The sequence below is a fragment of the Semicossyphus pulcher genome, unplaced genomic scaffold (genome assembly GCF_022749685.1).
Source record: "Semicossyphus pulcher isolate SPU_LCO1_2020_fin unplaced genomic scaffold, fSemPul1.0.p SCAF_21, whole genome shotgun sequence".
NCBI lineage: Eukaryota > Metazoa > Chordata > Actinopteri > Labriformes > Labridae > Semicossyphus > Semicossyphus pulcher.
The window spans coordinates 11,980,640-11,997,260 of record NW_027211695.1 but is presented as its reverse complement, the minus strand read 5'-3'; the positions used below and the strand labels follow the sequence as shown (position 1 = coordinate 11,997,260).

The 16,621-nt window shown below is 38.3% G+C and overlaps 1 protein-coding gene across 3 annotated transcripts; it reads left to right on the top strand.

Annotated features, from left to right (window-relative positions):
- The first annotated feature begins 2,897 nt into the window (after window positions 1-2,897).
- Window positions 2,898-13,005, top strand: LOC138600952 (up-regulator of cell proliferation-like). 3 transcript variants are annotated; one of them, XM_069672515.1, is made up of 4 exons: window positions 2,898-3,080; window positions 5,014-5,075; window positions 5,187-5,247; window positions 8,175-13,005. In XM_069672515.1, exons 2-4 carry the CDS (start codon window positions 5,070-5,072, stop codon window positions 12,827-12,829), a joined length of 4,722 nt encoding a protein of 1,573 aa, XP_069528616.1. In that variant the 5' UTR covers window positions 2,898-3,080; window positions 5,014-5,069; the 3' UTR covers window positions 12,830-13,005. The 3 variants fall into 3 exon arrangements, with proteins under 3 accessions (XP_069528616.1, XP_069528615.1, XP_069528617.1); XM_069672514.1 differs by lacking the exon at window positions 2,898-3,080 and adding an exon at window positions 4,525-4,569; XM_069672516.1 differs by lacking the exon at window positions 2,898-3,080 and adding an exon at window positions 4,645-4,681.
- Window positions 13,006-16,621: the final 3,616 nt, after the last annotated feature.

Below are 16,621 nucleotides of genomic sequence, written 5' to 3'. Positions count from 1 at the left end.
TCTTCCCCCACTCTCTACTCCCAACATTTCCTGTCTTTCTTCAGCTGTCCTGTATAATAAAGGCAAAAAAAACCTTTAAAAAAGTGATGCTTTAGCAGCTGTATGGGGCCTTAAACTTGTGGGACTTTGAACAGCTGTGTAAAACAATTTTATATGAGTTAGTTTTCACAATAAAGGTTCAGAGGGCCCTGATTGTTTTATAGTTATAAAGATAGCAAGAGAAGTCTTCGAGATATTATGTATCTGTCAGTTTTCCTTGGTCGCTCTGCAGACACAGCTTTGTTACTTTTTTAATAATAAAGTTTATTTGACCCGCAAGTTCAAAGAACAGTTTGTATTTTGGGTGGAATATGAAATCCACCAAACCTCAGATCCTATTGCTCTAAAATATGTGCTTGTTTATGTGATTGACTTAGCAGCCTCTGACATCAGTGTATGAATGTGTGTGAAAGGGTGAATGTGACATGTTGTGTAAAAGTGCTTTGAGTGGTCTGCAGACTAGAAAAACTGCTAAGTGCAGTGCTTTTTCCATTAACCATATAAAACCCTGTAATCACTGTCTCTTTATGTTCCTGTTCTTCCTTACTTGTTGAGATAAAGCACAAGATATATCATCGTTTGTATGCTGCCACCATACCTCTCTTTTCCAAAACCTCTCAGGCCATAAGTGGACCTCCCTCATAGACACCGTCAGTAAAAAGGTCCAGCAGAGGAAATACTTACTGATACAAACTCAGGAAGTTCTACCTGCCTCAGGAGCTGCTTATCCATTTCTTCACAGCAATCATCCAGTCTGGTCTTTGCACTTTCATCACTGTTTGGTTTAGATCTGCCACCAAACAGGAGAGGAACAGGCTACAACATACAGTCAGGTGTGCAGAGAGAATTATAAGAATTGTCCTGCCCTCCATCCAGGACGTATACTAGGCTGGTATAACAGGCTGGTAACATCACTGCATACCCCCCAAAAACCTCTTTCTCCTGTACTATTTACATCTATAAGCCTTTATATAAAGGTTTACTGTTTAAATGCTTGTGGGGGCGGCCGTGGTGTAGAGTTGGTTGTCTTTCAATCGGAATGTCAGAGGTCCGATCCCCAGCTCCCTCAGACTACTTGTCGAAGTGTCCTTGGCCAAGACACTGAACCCCAAATTGCTCCCGGTGGCGTAGCCAATGGCATGAATGTGATGACTGATAGAGAGTTGGGCACTTTAGGTAGCAGCCTCTGCCATCAGTGTGTGAATGTGACATGTAGTGTAGAAACAGCTTTGAGTAGTAGGAAAGTCGAGAAAAGCACTATATAAGTACAGTCCATTTGTTACCTCTGTCAATTCTTGTGTTTGTGCATTTATGGCCTGATTCACTACTAAAGGACTGCACGGCTTCTGCTCCAGCAAAACCTGTGCAAATGACACAAAAAGACTCATTCTCAAAGCACACGTAGAATGCAGCTCAAAGTGCGCTGCAGGGCAAACAGCTTCTCTGTGCATAGGTGCCGTTTCTTTGTATTTAATTCAAGTCATTATGCAGACATTCGGGGCAAGCTTGGCCCCTACGTAAATGAGCCTTGTGGCAATTCACAAATGCCAGAGCTAACAGCACCGCGCAGTTAGAGAGAAAAAGCTGTATTACCACCGGCAGAGAGTTGGTGGTAACTGCGGTGACGTATCATAAGGGCTGTCATGCTCAGAGTTTCCATTGATCATGACGACAATTCACCTTTTGTGTGATGAAAAAATGGATTTGTCTGTAAATACAGTCTGTTAATAATATTTTGTCATTATTATCATAATCGGGCGACCAATCAGTCCGGGGCTGTGCGAGGCTCAACCCCAGCACACGGGCACACTTTGTCCACATGTCCGAGTCATCACACCAGAGCTGCCCCCGATCTGTGCATAGAGCTGAGATCCATTAGACATAAAACAAGAGCAAACTGCACGGATCAGTGAAACTTCATTGGCGTGTTTGTGCTTGAATATCATCAGTGCAATTTGCTTTGTGAATCGGACGTTGAGACGGAGCAGATAGCGGGGGCAAATGATTGCGTGCAATTTATGGTGCAATCAGCAGCTGCAATTCATTCCTCTTATAGTACTGTTAAACCAGAGTCTTCAAACTCCTATACAACCTTAGTATTAGATTGGACAAGAGGAAATCCATGAGTACTGCTGTGGAGTACAACGTCACTGGGGATTTTCACTGTGTATCACTCCGCTGCAGAAGTCCTGAATACAGTTTATCAACATTAGAGCAGAGGGTTTCTGTCTTGACTGATAAAGCTGGTACCACAGAAACACACAGGCCAATGGAGCAACTGTCAGAAGACTCTTATTTCTGTGGATTGAAACATACCAACAATCTATATAAAACATAGTTGCTGATCTACTGAAATGTGTGGACACAAACTGGGTAGAAAGTGTGCAGGAGTATGTGAATTGTTCTTGGCAGCCCAGATCCAGTCAAGTTCCAGAACCAAATAAATGATTACATTGAAAAATGTTTTTTCTCAGGACTTTTTATTTACTTCTTCACTACTGATATGCTGCTTGAACTGTTCATTATGGGTCATTACAGGTCCTTATGTTGGACTGAATATCAGCACATGGTGATTAAGCCTATGCCAGTGACTGAATCACAGCTGTCATGATATTGTTTAAGTATGTACAGTGGTTGCTTATATTCATGGTTAATGTTCAAATTTAACCTCTAATTTAATCCTTAAGTCTACATTGACATTAATCAATATCATGTGATCCTTATGGCCACAACAGTAATGTAGACAAACTGTTTTACTTTGACAGCACGGCAGGACGACTAAACTTCATGCCCAATGCGTTCACAGATAAGTTTTATTATGCCATTTTCTGTAAACCAGATTCTCAGTTCCAATAAACCATGTGATCATAAAACTAATTATGCATGCCAAAGGTGAAAGTGTTTTCACTGACACTGGCAGAGTAAAATGAGGAGTGAGCACGGGGGGACCTCACTGAGGAGAGGTGTTGTGCCTCTTCTGTTGGACAAATGCTTAACCTGGATTAACGAATACAAGTTTGCAATGTGAACATCTCTTCTAGGTGAGTTTTCTACATGCTATTGTTTGGTCATGTCTTCTTGATGGGAAAACAATAGAAACTCATTGGGTAACATGGGCTTCATTCACCAATATCTTCTTTTATTTGTGTCTTAAATTTGTTCTTAAGAAGCTTCCTGAGTAAAAGAAAAGTACAATTCATTAAAGTGCAGAATTGTTTGCAACTGTGTTCATAAATTAATGAATGCCATGTCCTCATAAGCTGGAAGCTTGTGCCAGTTGTTTCCCATTTGCAACTGAATACCCTCCTCCAATGCCCAATGAAGGGCAATAGACTGCAAGGCCGTGTGCACACACACAGAAATTACACACGTTTGAAAGAGAAGTAGAGAGAATAAGGAACGGTCAGATTAAAATATAGAAAGAATAGAATAGAAAAAACTGGACTCCAAATGTAAGAAAAATGTCATACTATATATTTAATAGAGTCAGTGAAATGGCAGAAACAGAAGAGGCCATATCTTATAATTTTTCAGAATGAATGCGATCTGACGGAACATTCATTCTAAAAGCTGCAGCGCTAAAACGATGGACCATATGGCAAATGTTTCATTTAAATACCCGCGTGTAAAGGCAGGTTATTATTGTCATTAAGTGTTCTCTTCTCAACATATATTTGAACAGTTATTACCTTAGATCTTTATACATATAGACAGACAGAACATTGCATGACTGAAAACAAAGCTGACTACATTTACATGTTATTTATTCTCATACAGGTTCAGAATTAAGGAAAACAAAATAACATGTTAGTAATCAAATGTGCGTAAGTAGGCTATGATCTTAAGTGTCCATAGATTTTGTTCTTAGCCTGTCTAAGAACAAATAAGAAAACATTGGTGAATGTCAGAATCTTCTTGAAAACTGGTTTAATGGGTTTTTAATTATCCTTTTGTGATATGATGCTGTGGGGCTAAAACTTTTATTCAAACCCTTATGTGGCAGCCGGAAATCTCAGTCCGTCAGGTGCTGAGTCAGGCACACAGGAAACTCAAATTGTATTTTAATGATTCTAAAACTGATTCTAAGACTATGATTGAATCTTTCCATAAGGTGGCTCCATAAAGGAATGTTCAGAGAGCCCAAGAATCAGAATTCTCATCACTAAAAACCAAAGATAGTAGCCTAAATGCAGAGTCAGGTGTTTTCAAAAAAAATTGCCTGCACTCTACGGGAGTGTGCATACCTCAAGCTACCTTGAGCTGTGTGCGCTCTGGTGAGTTGCATGAAAGACTTGGTGGGAAGATACAACCTGGCGAACACCAGAAACTGTAATGTTTCACCTGTTGTAGCTGTATCTGTAGCAGCACTAATTTCCTTTTATTTCAGGATGATCTCATAGTCTTACAGAAATTGTAAATCCTTCTTGTGATGTGATTGACTACCAATTATTCTTTGTCTTTTATTAGGATACTCTCAGTGAGAGTCTGATTCAATAATTCGGCATGACTGAGGGCGCACCCACATAGGAGGTAAACACCTTGTTTGTACAACTCCTAAGATACATCAAATACAATTGAAAAAGTCTCCATCCAGGTTTCTATGAGAACCGATGACAGCCTGCTGTAACACCTGAACACACGAGTAGGTGAAAGAAAACACAGCTCAAAAAATTCAAGCAATAAGTGACACAGTCCTTCCCCAAAGTGTGGATGCACTGTGACTTTGAAGAGTACTATAAAAGAATATTTATGGGTGATAGCGATAACACGGATAGGCTACAATCAAAACACAAACCTAAATAAAAAACTAAATTAAAAAGAAATAAAAAAACTGCTTGAGGGGATTGGGGCGGCTTAAATGTGTATTGTTTTCATTGTTATTGGTTTAGAAAGTAATGTTGTAGGCTTCATGGTATAAACTGGTATAAAGTTATTTTTGAAGGGATTAAAAATCTTGTCTCAAATTACCTTCAGTGAGAAGCTGATTCAATAATTTAGCAGAAGTGTGGAGTGACTGAGAGCCACCAACAATGGAGGTAAACCACTTGTTTGTACAACTCCTAAAGACACATCTAATACAATTGAAACACTGCCCTATGACATAATGTGTATTGGATAATGAGTCTATATTACATTACTTTTTTTAGGAAGTTGAAGAAAATCCACCGACACCATGTACCGACAGCAAGGATGACTGTCAACAGAGAGGTAAAGGTCAGCTTTATGCACTCTATTATTCAGCATTAAGGCTGTTTTGTGTGACGCCTTTGATATGCTTTTTCACTGCCTTAAGCGTATGGTGCTTTATTTCCTCTAAGGAGGCTTTTTATAGGAATGCAAAATTGACTCCTGCTGGTCGTAAAAATATTGCATGCGGACAGAACAGTAAAAGTAAACAGTCAGCAAGAGGCATAAGCTCATACATTGGTATGATAACACTGATAATCCTTATTTCACATGAAGCATAAATGCATCAATAAAGCAGCAGAAAACTCTAATTGTCAGCCTATCCCAAGGAAGGAGATGTTAAAATGCAAAAATCAAATACAAAAATATAAATACATAACAAAAGTGTTGAAGTTCAGTTGTGTCCAAAACCCCTTAAAAGTAATGAGTCAAAACAAATAAACAAAAACAACTCCCAAAGGGGCAAAAGAGCAAAATCCTTAAAAAGACCTCAAGCCCAGAAAGTACCTAAAAGAAAGATCAAGAGCAAAGAGCCCCAGGTCCTCTTTACCTTACATTTCAAACCTTTTACATTTGGTTGCTTCCTTGATGCATAACATACTAAGTTAAAAAAATCAGAACCATAAGATACTATCTGTTGTACTTTTTAACTGTTCATTGAACTATTCCATACAGTACAAGACACACCCAAGATGTTCTTTTTGTAAGGGTGAAAATAGAAACAACTTCCTTTAGGTGCATAACAGCATAACGTACTGGAGAGGAAGCAGGGACCAGGGACAGGTTTCAGACTTCCTGTCTTTTTAGCTGTGCATGCACAAGCAGAAGGTCAGCTTTAGGTCAGTTTTGTCTGACAATTAATCCAACACATTGTGTAACTTCATATTATTTTAAATTGTGTTATAACAAATTAATGTTAAAGATAGAGATTGGGTGGAATAGATAGTTTCTGCATCAGTAAAAACTGCTGCTTGGATACAGCCACATTCTTTTTGAGTCTGATATTGAAAGGTGTTGTGGCAAAAAGTTCCACAAACTCTCTTATCTGCAACATAATTTCAATCTCCAATAGATCATAAAACATGGTTGAAAAACTCTTAAAAATATGTAATAAACTGGGTTGAAAATCTCTTAAAAATAGGTTATAACACTTGGTTAAAAAACTCTTAAAAATATAATCAAAGTCTTCAAAAACTCAGACAAGCAAACACTAGAGACTGGCAGAATCTGATGCAAAAAGAGTTTATTCCCGTATAAATACAAAGAAACAAACCCGAGTCCATCCAGATGAGACTGCCCACGGGTCAGCCGCTCGGGTCTTATATACTCTAAACCCCTCCCTCGCTGGGCTTCAGCGAGCCCCCCACCTGTTTTTCTTGGCCAGCTGCCAACCCTGCACCTGGCTTTTATACTGAGCCCAGTGAGTTTCTTGGCTTAGGATTCTATTTTTACAGTTTTAACACTTTAGATTATAAAAACTTATTATAAAACATTAGAATATAAAACCTTAACTATAAAACATTTGACTGTGAAACCTCAACTATAAAACATTTGATTGTAAAACTTTAACTTTAAGGCTTTACACTTTAGAAAAGTTAACTTTAAGACATTTTAACTTTAAAAACTTTAACTTTAAGGCCTTAGACTATAGGAAAGTTAACTTTAAGGCATTTTAACTATAAAAACTTTAACTTTAAGGCATTAAAACCTTTAATTTATAAAACTTTTGATTATATAACTTCAACTCTAAAACATTTGATTATAAAGTTTCAAAATTTTTTCCATCAAAGGCTCTTTTCTCGTCCTGCACGCCCAGCGTTTATATATTTTATATTACCAAACTACCTGCTGGGGATTAGTCTTAAAGGAGTATAACCTTTAACTGTAATGAAATATTACTCGACTATCCTTTGAGTGAACATTTCACAGGTTGAATTCCATGAACTGCTGTCTATCACTGTGGAGTGTAAATTAAAAATGTTTGTTGGTCGTTAGAAGTTACGTGTTTTTCATATCTTTACATATGCGTTATAATTATATTTAAATCTAAAGTCAGATTGGAATTGGACTACATTATTATTGTTGGTGACCTGACTCTTTATCACCAATAATAATATAAACGTAACAAAGTTTAAATTGGAACAAAGTCCAAAGAAAGTTTAAAAGGAAGTTGCCCTCTACCACAGTTAACCTTTAGAAACATGTGTCTGCTGGGTAAAATCTAATAATATCTACCAATAAAAAATAGGCATCCCAATCGTCTCAACTCCCTTAGAAACTCTCTTAAGGCCGTCAAATTCTGGATTTCACAAAACTTTCTTCAGTTTAAGGAGCACAAAATTATTATCTAGTTTTTGGGCAGCAAAATGCCATCATGATTTGCAAGGCCCTTTTATTTGTTCCATAGTCCAGGCCCAGGACAACAGGTGACTGTGCCTTCTCTGTAGAGGCACTTGTACTATGGAACAGCCTGCCAGAGGAAATAAAAAGTTTTATCTTTTAAATCTCTTGAAAAAACACACTTTTATAAACAGGCTTACATAAATCATCTTTTAGTTTCCTTTTCTGATATTATTATTATTATTATTGTTGTTATTGTTATTGTTATTATTATTATTGTTGTTAAACAATATACAGCTTGTTATATTAAACCAACATTATCATGCGTAGTAAAGTGCATACAAATGAGTACATTCTGAAAAGACTTTTTTCCATTATTGTAAAATATTTTCCAACAAAATACATAAAACAACAAAATACAACACAAATTATTTTTTCGATTTTTTTATTTGCTTCAGCTTGAAGTCAAAGGTAGGATGCAAGATTGTGCATTGTGTAGCATTACCTGATAATTCAGCAAACATGCATGCATTTATTCTATGTGTTAATGAACATGGATTAATGTTGAATCCAATACCAAGGATTAACACACGTGTTACTTTCCACAGAGACACAACTGGAGCGTCTGTTGGAGGATCTGGGGTTGCAGCACCACTATAAAGAGAAGCTAACCATGAGCACAATACTTCAGATTGATGAGAAGACCATTACTGATGAACGTACCAAGTGTAACTCAGACCTTCCATGGTATTTTCTAAAGAAACTGATGATGGTTAATGTGAAAGCTAAGAATGTAAAATTTACATGTGAATCAACTTGTGATGCTGCAGCAGGTGGATCAGTTTCAGATTCAGATATTGATGATCTTCTTGATAGTCTGGATACAGATGACATAAACCCCCTTGACATAATCACTGCTCTTTTTCTGTGTTCTGATGGTTTTGTACAGCAAGAATTGGCACTCAAAATGTCCATGTGTCAGTTTTCTGTGCCTCTGCTGCTTCCTAATTGTGACACAAAGCAGTGCACACTAATGCTTTGGGCCATGAGAGAAATCGTTAAAAACTGCAGACCTTTGTCACTTTCAGAATCCAAGGGCTTCATTGAAGACAGAATTGTTGTCTCTAAACTTCCAATGGTTTCTTTTGTGAGACTGGGTGAGTGCTCCTTGTCCAAGTCAGAGATGCTCAACAAGCTTCTGAGCAATTCTCAGCAGTACCATGATACCTTCATTCATCGTAATATGGAAAATGGTAAATGTCCAAGACGAATATCCAATGGATTGACTGAACTTTCCTGGTACCTACCTTGTGGGAACAATAACATGGATATCTTCAGTGAGCCAGTAGCTGTAGCTAACCTTCGTGGGGACATTGCTTCATTTGAAACACAATTTTCTTTTTTGTGTCAGACATCTGCAACAGTTTTTGTGTTCTTTGATCATTTGGACTCTGAGTGCAAGCTGCTCACAAACCAACACCACAAGGCACAGATCTTCTTGGTAGGTAACCATCAAAGCCAACACTTCAGTATTGATGCTCTGAAAACGGTGGCAAACAAGTTGTACCTGACGAAAAGCCACATCCTTCTGAAGACTAAGCAAATGAATGATGCAGACTTTGTCAAAAAACTGCGTGAAAAAGTAAAAAATGTAGTTGAGAACTCAGAGATTAAGATGCAAATTGAGCAGATGGCTGACTTTGCCTATGAACTGGGAATCTGGGTTGATGAAGACTGTCAGGAATGCCAGACTGCCAAGAAACATGCAGATGCCATCACTTCAAAGATTGAAAATATCCTCCAATACAAAGAAGATCAGCTACCTTTGCAAGGGGAAATATGGAAGGAACTGACTTGCTTAGAGAAGGAAGAGTTTCGGCTTAAAAAAGTTGGGTCAGAAAACATAGAAATGTATAAAAGTGATCTTCAGAAACAGAAAGCAAAGCTTCGAAAACAACAGAACTCTTATGACGTGTCGAATTCAATGAAATGTTTCATCAACGCAATATCAGCACCAGGGACAGAGAGGTGTTATTTCCTGAAATGGATGCGAATGAACCTCGATAATCTGTCTCGAGAGAAACTGTCTATCCTCAGGGAGGCTTACAAAAACAAAAACAAAAATTCTGAAAACAAAGAGGAAATCAAAGAAATTGACAGACAACTTTCCAACAGCTCACTTGGGATTGAACACTTCTTCCGGGAAATGGGTCAGATCTATGAAGCTTCAGTTTCCCTTCCAGAAACAAATCTGTCACGTCAACAATTCCAGCATCTGCCCAAACTGTGTGCAGAGCTGCTGCTTGATGGATTTCCTATCGAGCTTGTAGATGGTGATGCATCTAACATACCTCTCAGATGGGTGAGTGATGTTCTGTTGCAGCTCAATGATTTGGTGACTCCCAAGAGCAAGATATTGGTAGTCACTGTTCTTGGAGTTCAGAGTACAGGGAAGTCTACTCTCCTCAACACCATGTTTGGAGTGCAGTTTGCAGTCAGCAGTGGTCGATGCACTCGAGGTGCCTTCATGTTGCTCATCAAAGTCAATGAAGACATCAAAAAAGAACTCAAATGTGACTTTGTCATAATCATTGACACCGAGGGCTTAAAGTCACCAGAGCTTGCAAAACTAGACAACAGCTATGAACACGACAACGAGCTTGCAACCCTCGTTGTGGGGTTGAGTGACATCACCATCATCAATATTGCAATGGAGAATTCAACAGAAATGAAGGACATCCTACAGATAGTCGTGCATGCATTTCTCAGGATGAAAGAGGTGGGGAAAAAACCTAAATGTCAGTTTGTTCACCAGAATGTGGCAGATGTATCAGCCCCTGAGAAGAACCTACGAGAAAGGGAAATGCTCTTGCAGCAGCTAAATGAGATGACCCAGGCAGCAGCCAGGATGGAAAACAAGGTGCAGAACAAGAGCTTCACTGATGTCATGGAGTACAATCCAAAAAATGGGAACTGGTACATTCCAAGTCTCTGGAATGGAAGTCCACCAATGGCACCAGTTAATGCAGGATACAGCGAGGCTGTTTATGAGCTCAAGAAGAACATCATTAACATTATAGGAATTTGTGAGACTTCTACTAATGACATCTTGGAGTTTTCAGAGTGGATCAGAAGCCTGTGGAATGCTGTCAAGCACGAAAACTTCATCTTCAGCTTCAGAAACAGCCTGGTGGCTGATGCATACATGAGGCTGTGTAAAGAATTCAACAAATGGGAATGGGAATTCAAAAAAGAAATGTACTCCTGGACAAAAACAGCAGAAATAAAGATTTCTAACTTTGGCAGAGTGAAATCTGAGGTGTCTGACATTGGACAATTTCTCACACATTTGAAAAGTGAAGCATGCTCAGTGCTTTCTAAATGGGAGACAACGCTTCTTGATAATCTGGCAAAGTACTTCAAGCAAACAGATGGCCATGTCTATCTAGTTGAAGCATACAGAGAGGACTTCACAAACAGTGCAAAGAGCCTTCGTCGAGAAATTGAGAGCTCTGTACATAACCAGCTCACAGTAGCAACAGACGTCAGAAGGGGAATGATAGAACTTGATAGAATCAAGGTGAACCACAAAAAAAAATTAGAAGAGAGAGTATGTGCATTGATTGAAGAATGCCGTAAGAATAAGGTCAACATGACAGACAAAAAGTTGGACGAAGAATTTGACAAGATGTGGAATAAATTGGTGAAGGAACAAGTCCTTTACAAACCAGATGTCATGAATGTCATGACAAGTGTAGACTACTACCTGAGAGACAATCTGTCACGTAAGGGGAGTCATGCATGTGAACTGGTAAGTCACAAAAGACTGCAAGATTGTGGATTGATGCCTTCCAAATACAATGAAGGATATTTCAAATACTTAAAGAACACAATCATCAGTTGGTTTAAAAATAAAGACCCACAACAAAAGATAACTGACCTTGTCATAATGGATTGCACACAGTTTGTGAAAGAAAAAGTGGAAAGAAAAAACAATTACCACGACACTTTCATCCAGGAGATCCTACACATGATTGACGAGAGGCTGAAAAACAACCAGCATAAAATAGAAATAGAACTTGAGGTGTCTCTGAAACAGGACATCTGTGGAGCTGCAGCCAGAGAATTTCAGAAAATGCATGAAGATTTCATTCAAATGAATGATCCCTACAGATGTCTCAATCAAAACAAAGAGACGATCCGTGGATTTTTCAAGGATGAGTTCCATGAACGAGATCAGTGCCAAAAGAAGGCAGCAGAATTCATTGAGCACTGCTTGAGGCCTGCTGTGGAACACTTTGTCAACTGTTCCCTTGGTCCTGATATCATTGGTGAACTGAAAACAAGGTTCCAGTTCAGCACACGGATGTTCTTCCAGTATTCAGTTTTACTGGATTTGCTTTCAAAGGATAACTTTGAAGACTACCTGACTTACATCGGCTCATATGAGCGTTATGTCAGGAAATGGATACTTGACGAAATGTTAAAACTCTTGTCGAATGAGTCTTTATCAGAGTTTGAGGATCAACATCTCAGGTCAAGTATCAACAACATAAATGATGCAATACGCAAAGCTCAAGCACAAGAAGGTGGCAACCTGCAGAAACTGATTGAAGACATCCGTCAGGAACTTGGTGAGAAACTGGTCATTTCTGAGGATGCTCTTGCTACTTTCATGATCCCGGAAAATGTCAACACAAAAGAGTTTGCTCAGTTTCTCACTGGTTGTGTGAAGGACATGGCAGAAGCTGTTAGAGAGCAGTTTAAAAAAACAGACATTGAACAGAAAGTTGCAAATCTTGATGTCAAGCCTCAGAACGAGCTTTTCAAAAACCTCATTGGATGTGGTGAACAGTGTCCATTCTGCAAAGCACCCTGTGAGGCAGGAGCAAATGAGCATAAGGAGCACTTCACTTCAGTACATCGACCAGACGGTCTTGGAAGATTCACATGGGTCAAAACGGAAAAACTTGTCATTGACATATGCACTTCCTTGGTGAACAGCGACTGTAGGTTTCGCTGCAATGAAACAAATGGTGATTGGCACCCTTACAAGGAGTACACCAAAATCTTCCCAGACTGGCGAATTGCACCAGATAAAAGCCTTCAGGATTCAGACTACTGGAAATACGTACTGAAAAGGTTCAACTCCAAGTTTGCTGAAATGTATAATGCAAAGCCTGCTGATATTCCTGACACTTGGAAAGGTATCACCAAACAGCACGCAAAAAAGAGTCTCAAAAGGTCATTTAATGTCAAGTGAGATAATACAAACTTTCCCCTGACTTACCTTGAGTGCACAGAGGTGCACATCCTCCTTCCATGGCTCTTTTGATCTTAGATACTTCTTTGACAAGAAGAGAACCACAAGAAGTAACATGCTGTAAAATGAAAAAAGCTGAAGATATTATCAGTACAGAGAGATATTGTACAACTAATGCTTACAATAAGAAAATATCTACATTTAACATTGATTAAATTGCGACTGAATTAAACGTGTATTAAAATGTTTTTGTTTTAACTGTTTTTGTTAACCAGGACTGTTTTTGGAGTCAACACACATGTAAGGACACATTACAGTCACACTAAATGTTTTCAGTTTGTTTCAATGTGGATTTGAATGATTTTGTGTGACCAATGAATGCTGTAATGTTGTAGCTGAAAAGATAGACAAACTGAATGAATGTAACAAAGTGACCCAAAAGAGTTTTATACTTTAATCAAATCAATTAAGATGTGCTTTCTTTCATTTAGGGCTTTTTTGAAGTGTGCAGTAACTAATCTTTGACAGTTTAATTGTTTCAGTCTTTGTGTGATATTGTCTATCTTTAAAACAGATTAAGTACAGTAGGATGTGCAGTGTTTTCACTGTTTGTTTATATGTCTGAAGGATGCAAAGTCATACAATTACAGTCATGTGGTTTTGTTTAAATAGGACAGAATGTTCATTTTTTCTGATATGTGATCGATTACTTTGATTTAGAACCTGTTTTTATTATTTTGTGTGAAGAATCTGATGCAAAACATGAATATTCACATTAATCATCATTCCTGGACGTTTAAGAACAATGCATGAAAATAAAACAGCATTCTTATGTGATTATTATTGTTTAATTCAGAGTTTACACTTTGGTTTAGTTTTTTGTTTCTGATTCCTGATATTTACATTTAAAGGTATTAAAATGATGTTTCGCTGCATGGTGTGTTATCAACATGTAAACATAACTTACTTCTCTAAACTGATTTATTAAAGATTGTAATCAGCACAGTGACTATAAATGTCTTTAATGTTTTCTTGATCAGTATCACATTATTGTGTAGAATGACTTCTAAAGTAAACAGAAAAATCATTACTTCATTTATTTATGTTCTAGTTTTACTATCTGATTAGTTTAGAGGTCCTGAGCCTGGATCACTTGTCAGTCCCTTACAGCACCCTTACAGTAGTTAGCTGGCCTGTGCTGGCTATTATCAGTGCTTTTAACTGCTGAGATGTTCCCATGAATACTCTCAAAGCTTTAATTTTAAGATTTAACTTTAAGATTGGTAGTTAATTTTTCTCCTGCAAACCCACAAACAGTGAGCTAAATGATAGCAAATGCTTAAGACAGCATATAGGGCTCTCGGGTCGGAAATCATGATGCTGCAAGATCATGATAGAGAAAACAAAAAAGGATAAACAGAAAAGCAACGTGATAATTACAAATATTTTTTCACTTATTTTCTTTTACATAGAAATAAATACAAGATTTAAATGTCTTCTAGATGCATGTCTGTTTCTGTCCAACCACCAGGTTTGTTGTTTTTCTTCAGTCTCGGGCAGAAAGCAGTGAATCTGTCACAATGGCGCCCTCAAGTGGAAGCTTATAAAATAAACAAACCAAACTAAACAAAACTAAATACCTTTTTTTTTGTCACCCTCACAGCGTTTTTATCCACAGGTGTAAGAAAAAAAGGTCTCACATGGCCTCAGCTTTCCTCCTGGCTACACTGTGGATGGAAAGATGGGCAGATGCATATCTGCTAGTCATTAGTTCATCCTCTCGTTTGATTCTGATTTCTACATTTATGGCTGTGTGGACTTTTTTACAATCTCCTCTGAAATTCTTTTCTCAGCACCTTTACCATGCATTTGTTCAGTAATCAAATATATAAACAGACAGGCTAAAGCTATGGAGCCCAGGCAAAGCAAAGACAGCACTAGTAACATATTTGATGAAGACTACGATGTGTTCCTGTGGGCTCAAACAATAGCAACAACAGCGCATCAGTGCAGTTAGCATTAACACAGCCCTCCCCTCTAAAATATACTGTTGTCTTTTTTTAAAGCACAGATGGTAAGACACAGTTTTATAGCGTCAATGTGCAAAAATGTGCTTATATCATGTTTTTAAGGTGATCTGCCAGATAAAGTAAAATAGACCAACTCAAAATAGAAACTGGAAATCTGGGAAACGTCTGCTAAGTTTGTCTGCTGATTCATCTAATGAAAGATTCAGTAAAATACATACTGGCTGAATGTTCCTCTCTTTGTATAGCGACTGGTACACCGAGCTGCTCATAGAGGACTTCTACCCAAACGGCTGCTTTGGTTGTGGAACCTAAAAAAAATGTCAAACATTATGTCTCCAGTTAATTTGTCTTCTTCTAGTTTATTCCCACCAAGCCCAGATTATTATTATCAGGTTTTCAGACTTTCTCTGAAATGGACCTGCAGATCATTTAAAGTTGATTAATTTTAGGAAGAAATAAAACATTTTTTAACAGCACCTGAACTGGTTCTTTCAACGACAGCTGAAAGTAACAATTATGATTTGTCTCCTAATTAACCGATAAAATCAAATAAAATGTAAGTACATAGTAAAGAATTTCCTGTCTCTTCCAAAAAAAACCAAAATATATTGAGTTTAATGTCCCATAAAACAAAGAAAAGTATTAGGTTGGTGTTTTTTGTTGGACTCTGCTCTGGTTTTTGGTCTGCTCTGCTCTCCCTTTTTTCTCCCTCCCCTTTCTCTTATCCTCTCCTGCAGTGCTGGTGTGTGACAGGGGGCGTGGCTGGCTTCACCTGCAGCAGGCAGACAAGGCACACCTGATCTCTATCCTCAGCTTAAGCTTGGCTTCGACTTCTCTTCAACGCCAGATAATTCCAATTTCTTTGGTAGAGCTGACACTTGTGGTGAAGTATATTCTCTTTAGTATTTTTTGATTGTGTTTTCCTGACTCGTATTTTTCCATGTTGGCAGGTTATGGTGAGTTGCCTGCCTTCCTGCCTTTTTGCGTGCTCTGTGCCTGAGCGTTTCCATGTGCTCGGTCCTCGTGGTGTTTCCTCTGACGGGCGAGTCAACGCAAGCCAGCCAGCCTCCCATCGCCACTGCTTGCTCTGAAAATTTTTTTGTGTAAATCTGTTAATAAATCTTTTTGTATTTTTCACCGGTGTCCCGTCTCTGCTTTGGGGTCCAAACGGTACCAGGCCGTAACAAAAAGCACCAGATACTTACAATTTAAAAACTTTGTCCGGCCTTTGGTTTAATGCAGAAAAAACAGTCAGTGTGGAGCAGGGCTGGCTCTGGCCATTTTGGTGCTGAGGAGAGATTTGGATTTGGTGCCCCCTCCCAAATATGAGCATCACCTTATTATCTGGTGATAAGTTGCCATAAATCTTGGTGATAGCTAAATAGTTTACCATGCCTCGTTTGTAGGTGTAAAACATTACATGTCACAAAATTATACCCTCTTATGGTCAAATAGCAGTTTGTGTCACACAGTGCCATTTTTTTGTTTTGCATGTCCTTATGCAAAACAGTTATCCATTACAGAGCTAATTTGTTGATTTGTTGTCTTTGTACAATGTGGGACCTTGGTAGGAGATCTGGGGGGCTCCCCTGGGAACATTTTCGATAAACAACCTCTATTTTGATGAATTTTTACACATTCTTGGCACCTTAGTAACATTCACTGTTCACATCTAAATCAGTGAACATTTTAAAAATGTACCTTTAAAAAAACGTGTTTACTTCAGAACTGCTACATTCAAAGACTAGAGCTGGTTAAACTG

Coding starts and splice junctions, on each gene's coding strand:
- LOC138600952 (XM_069672515.1), top strand. Junction 5,248..8,174: donor GGATGACTGTCAACAGAGAG/GTAAAGGTCAGC, acceptor TACTTTCCACAG/AGACACAACTGGAGCGTCTG.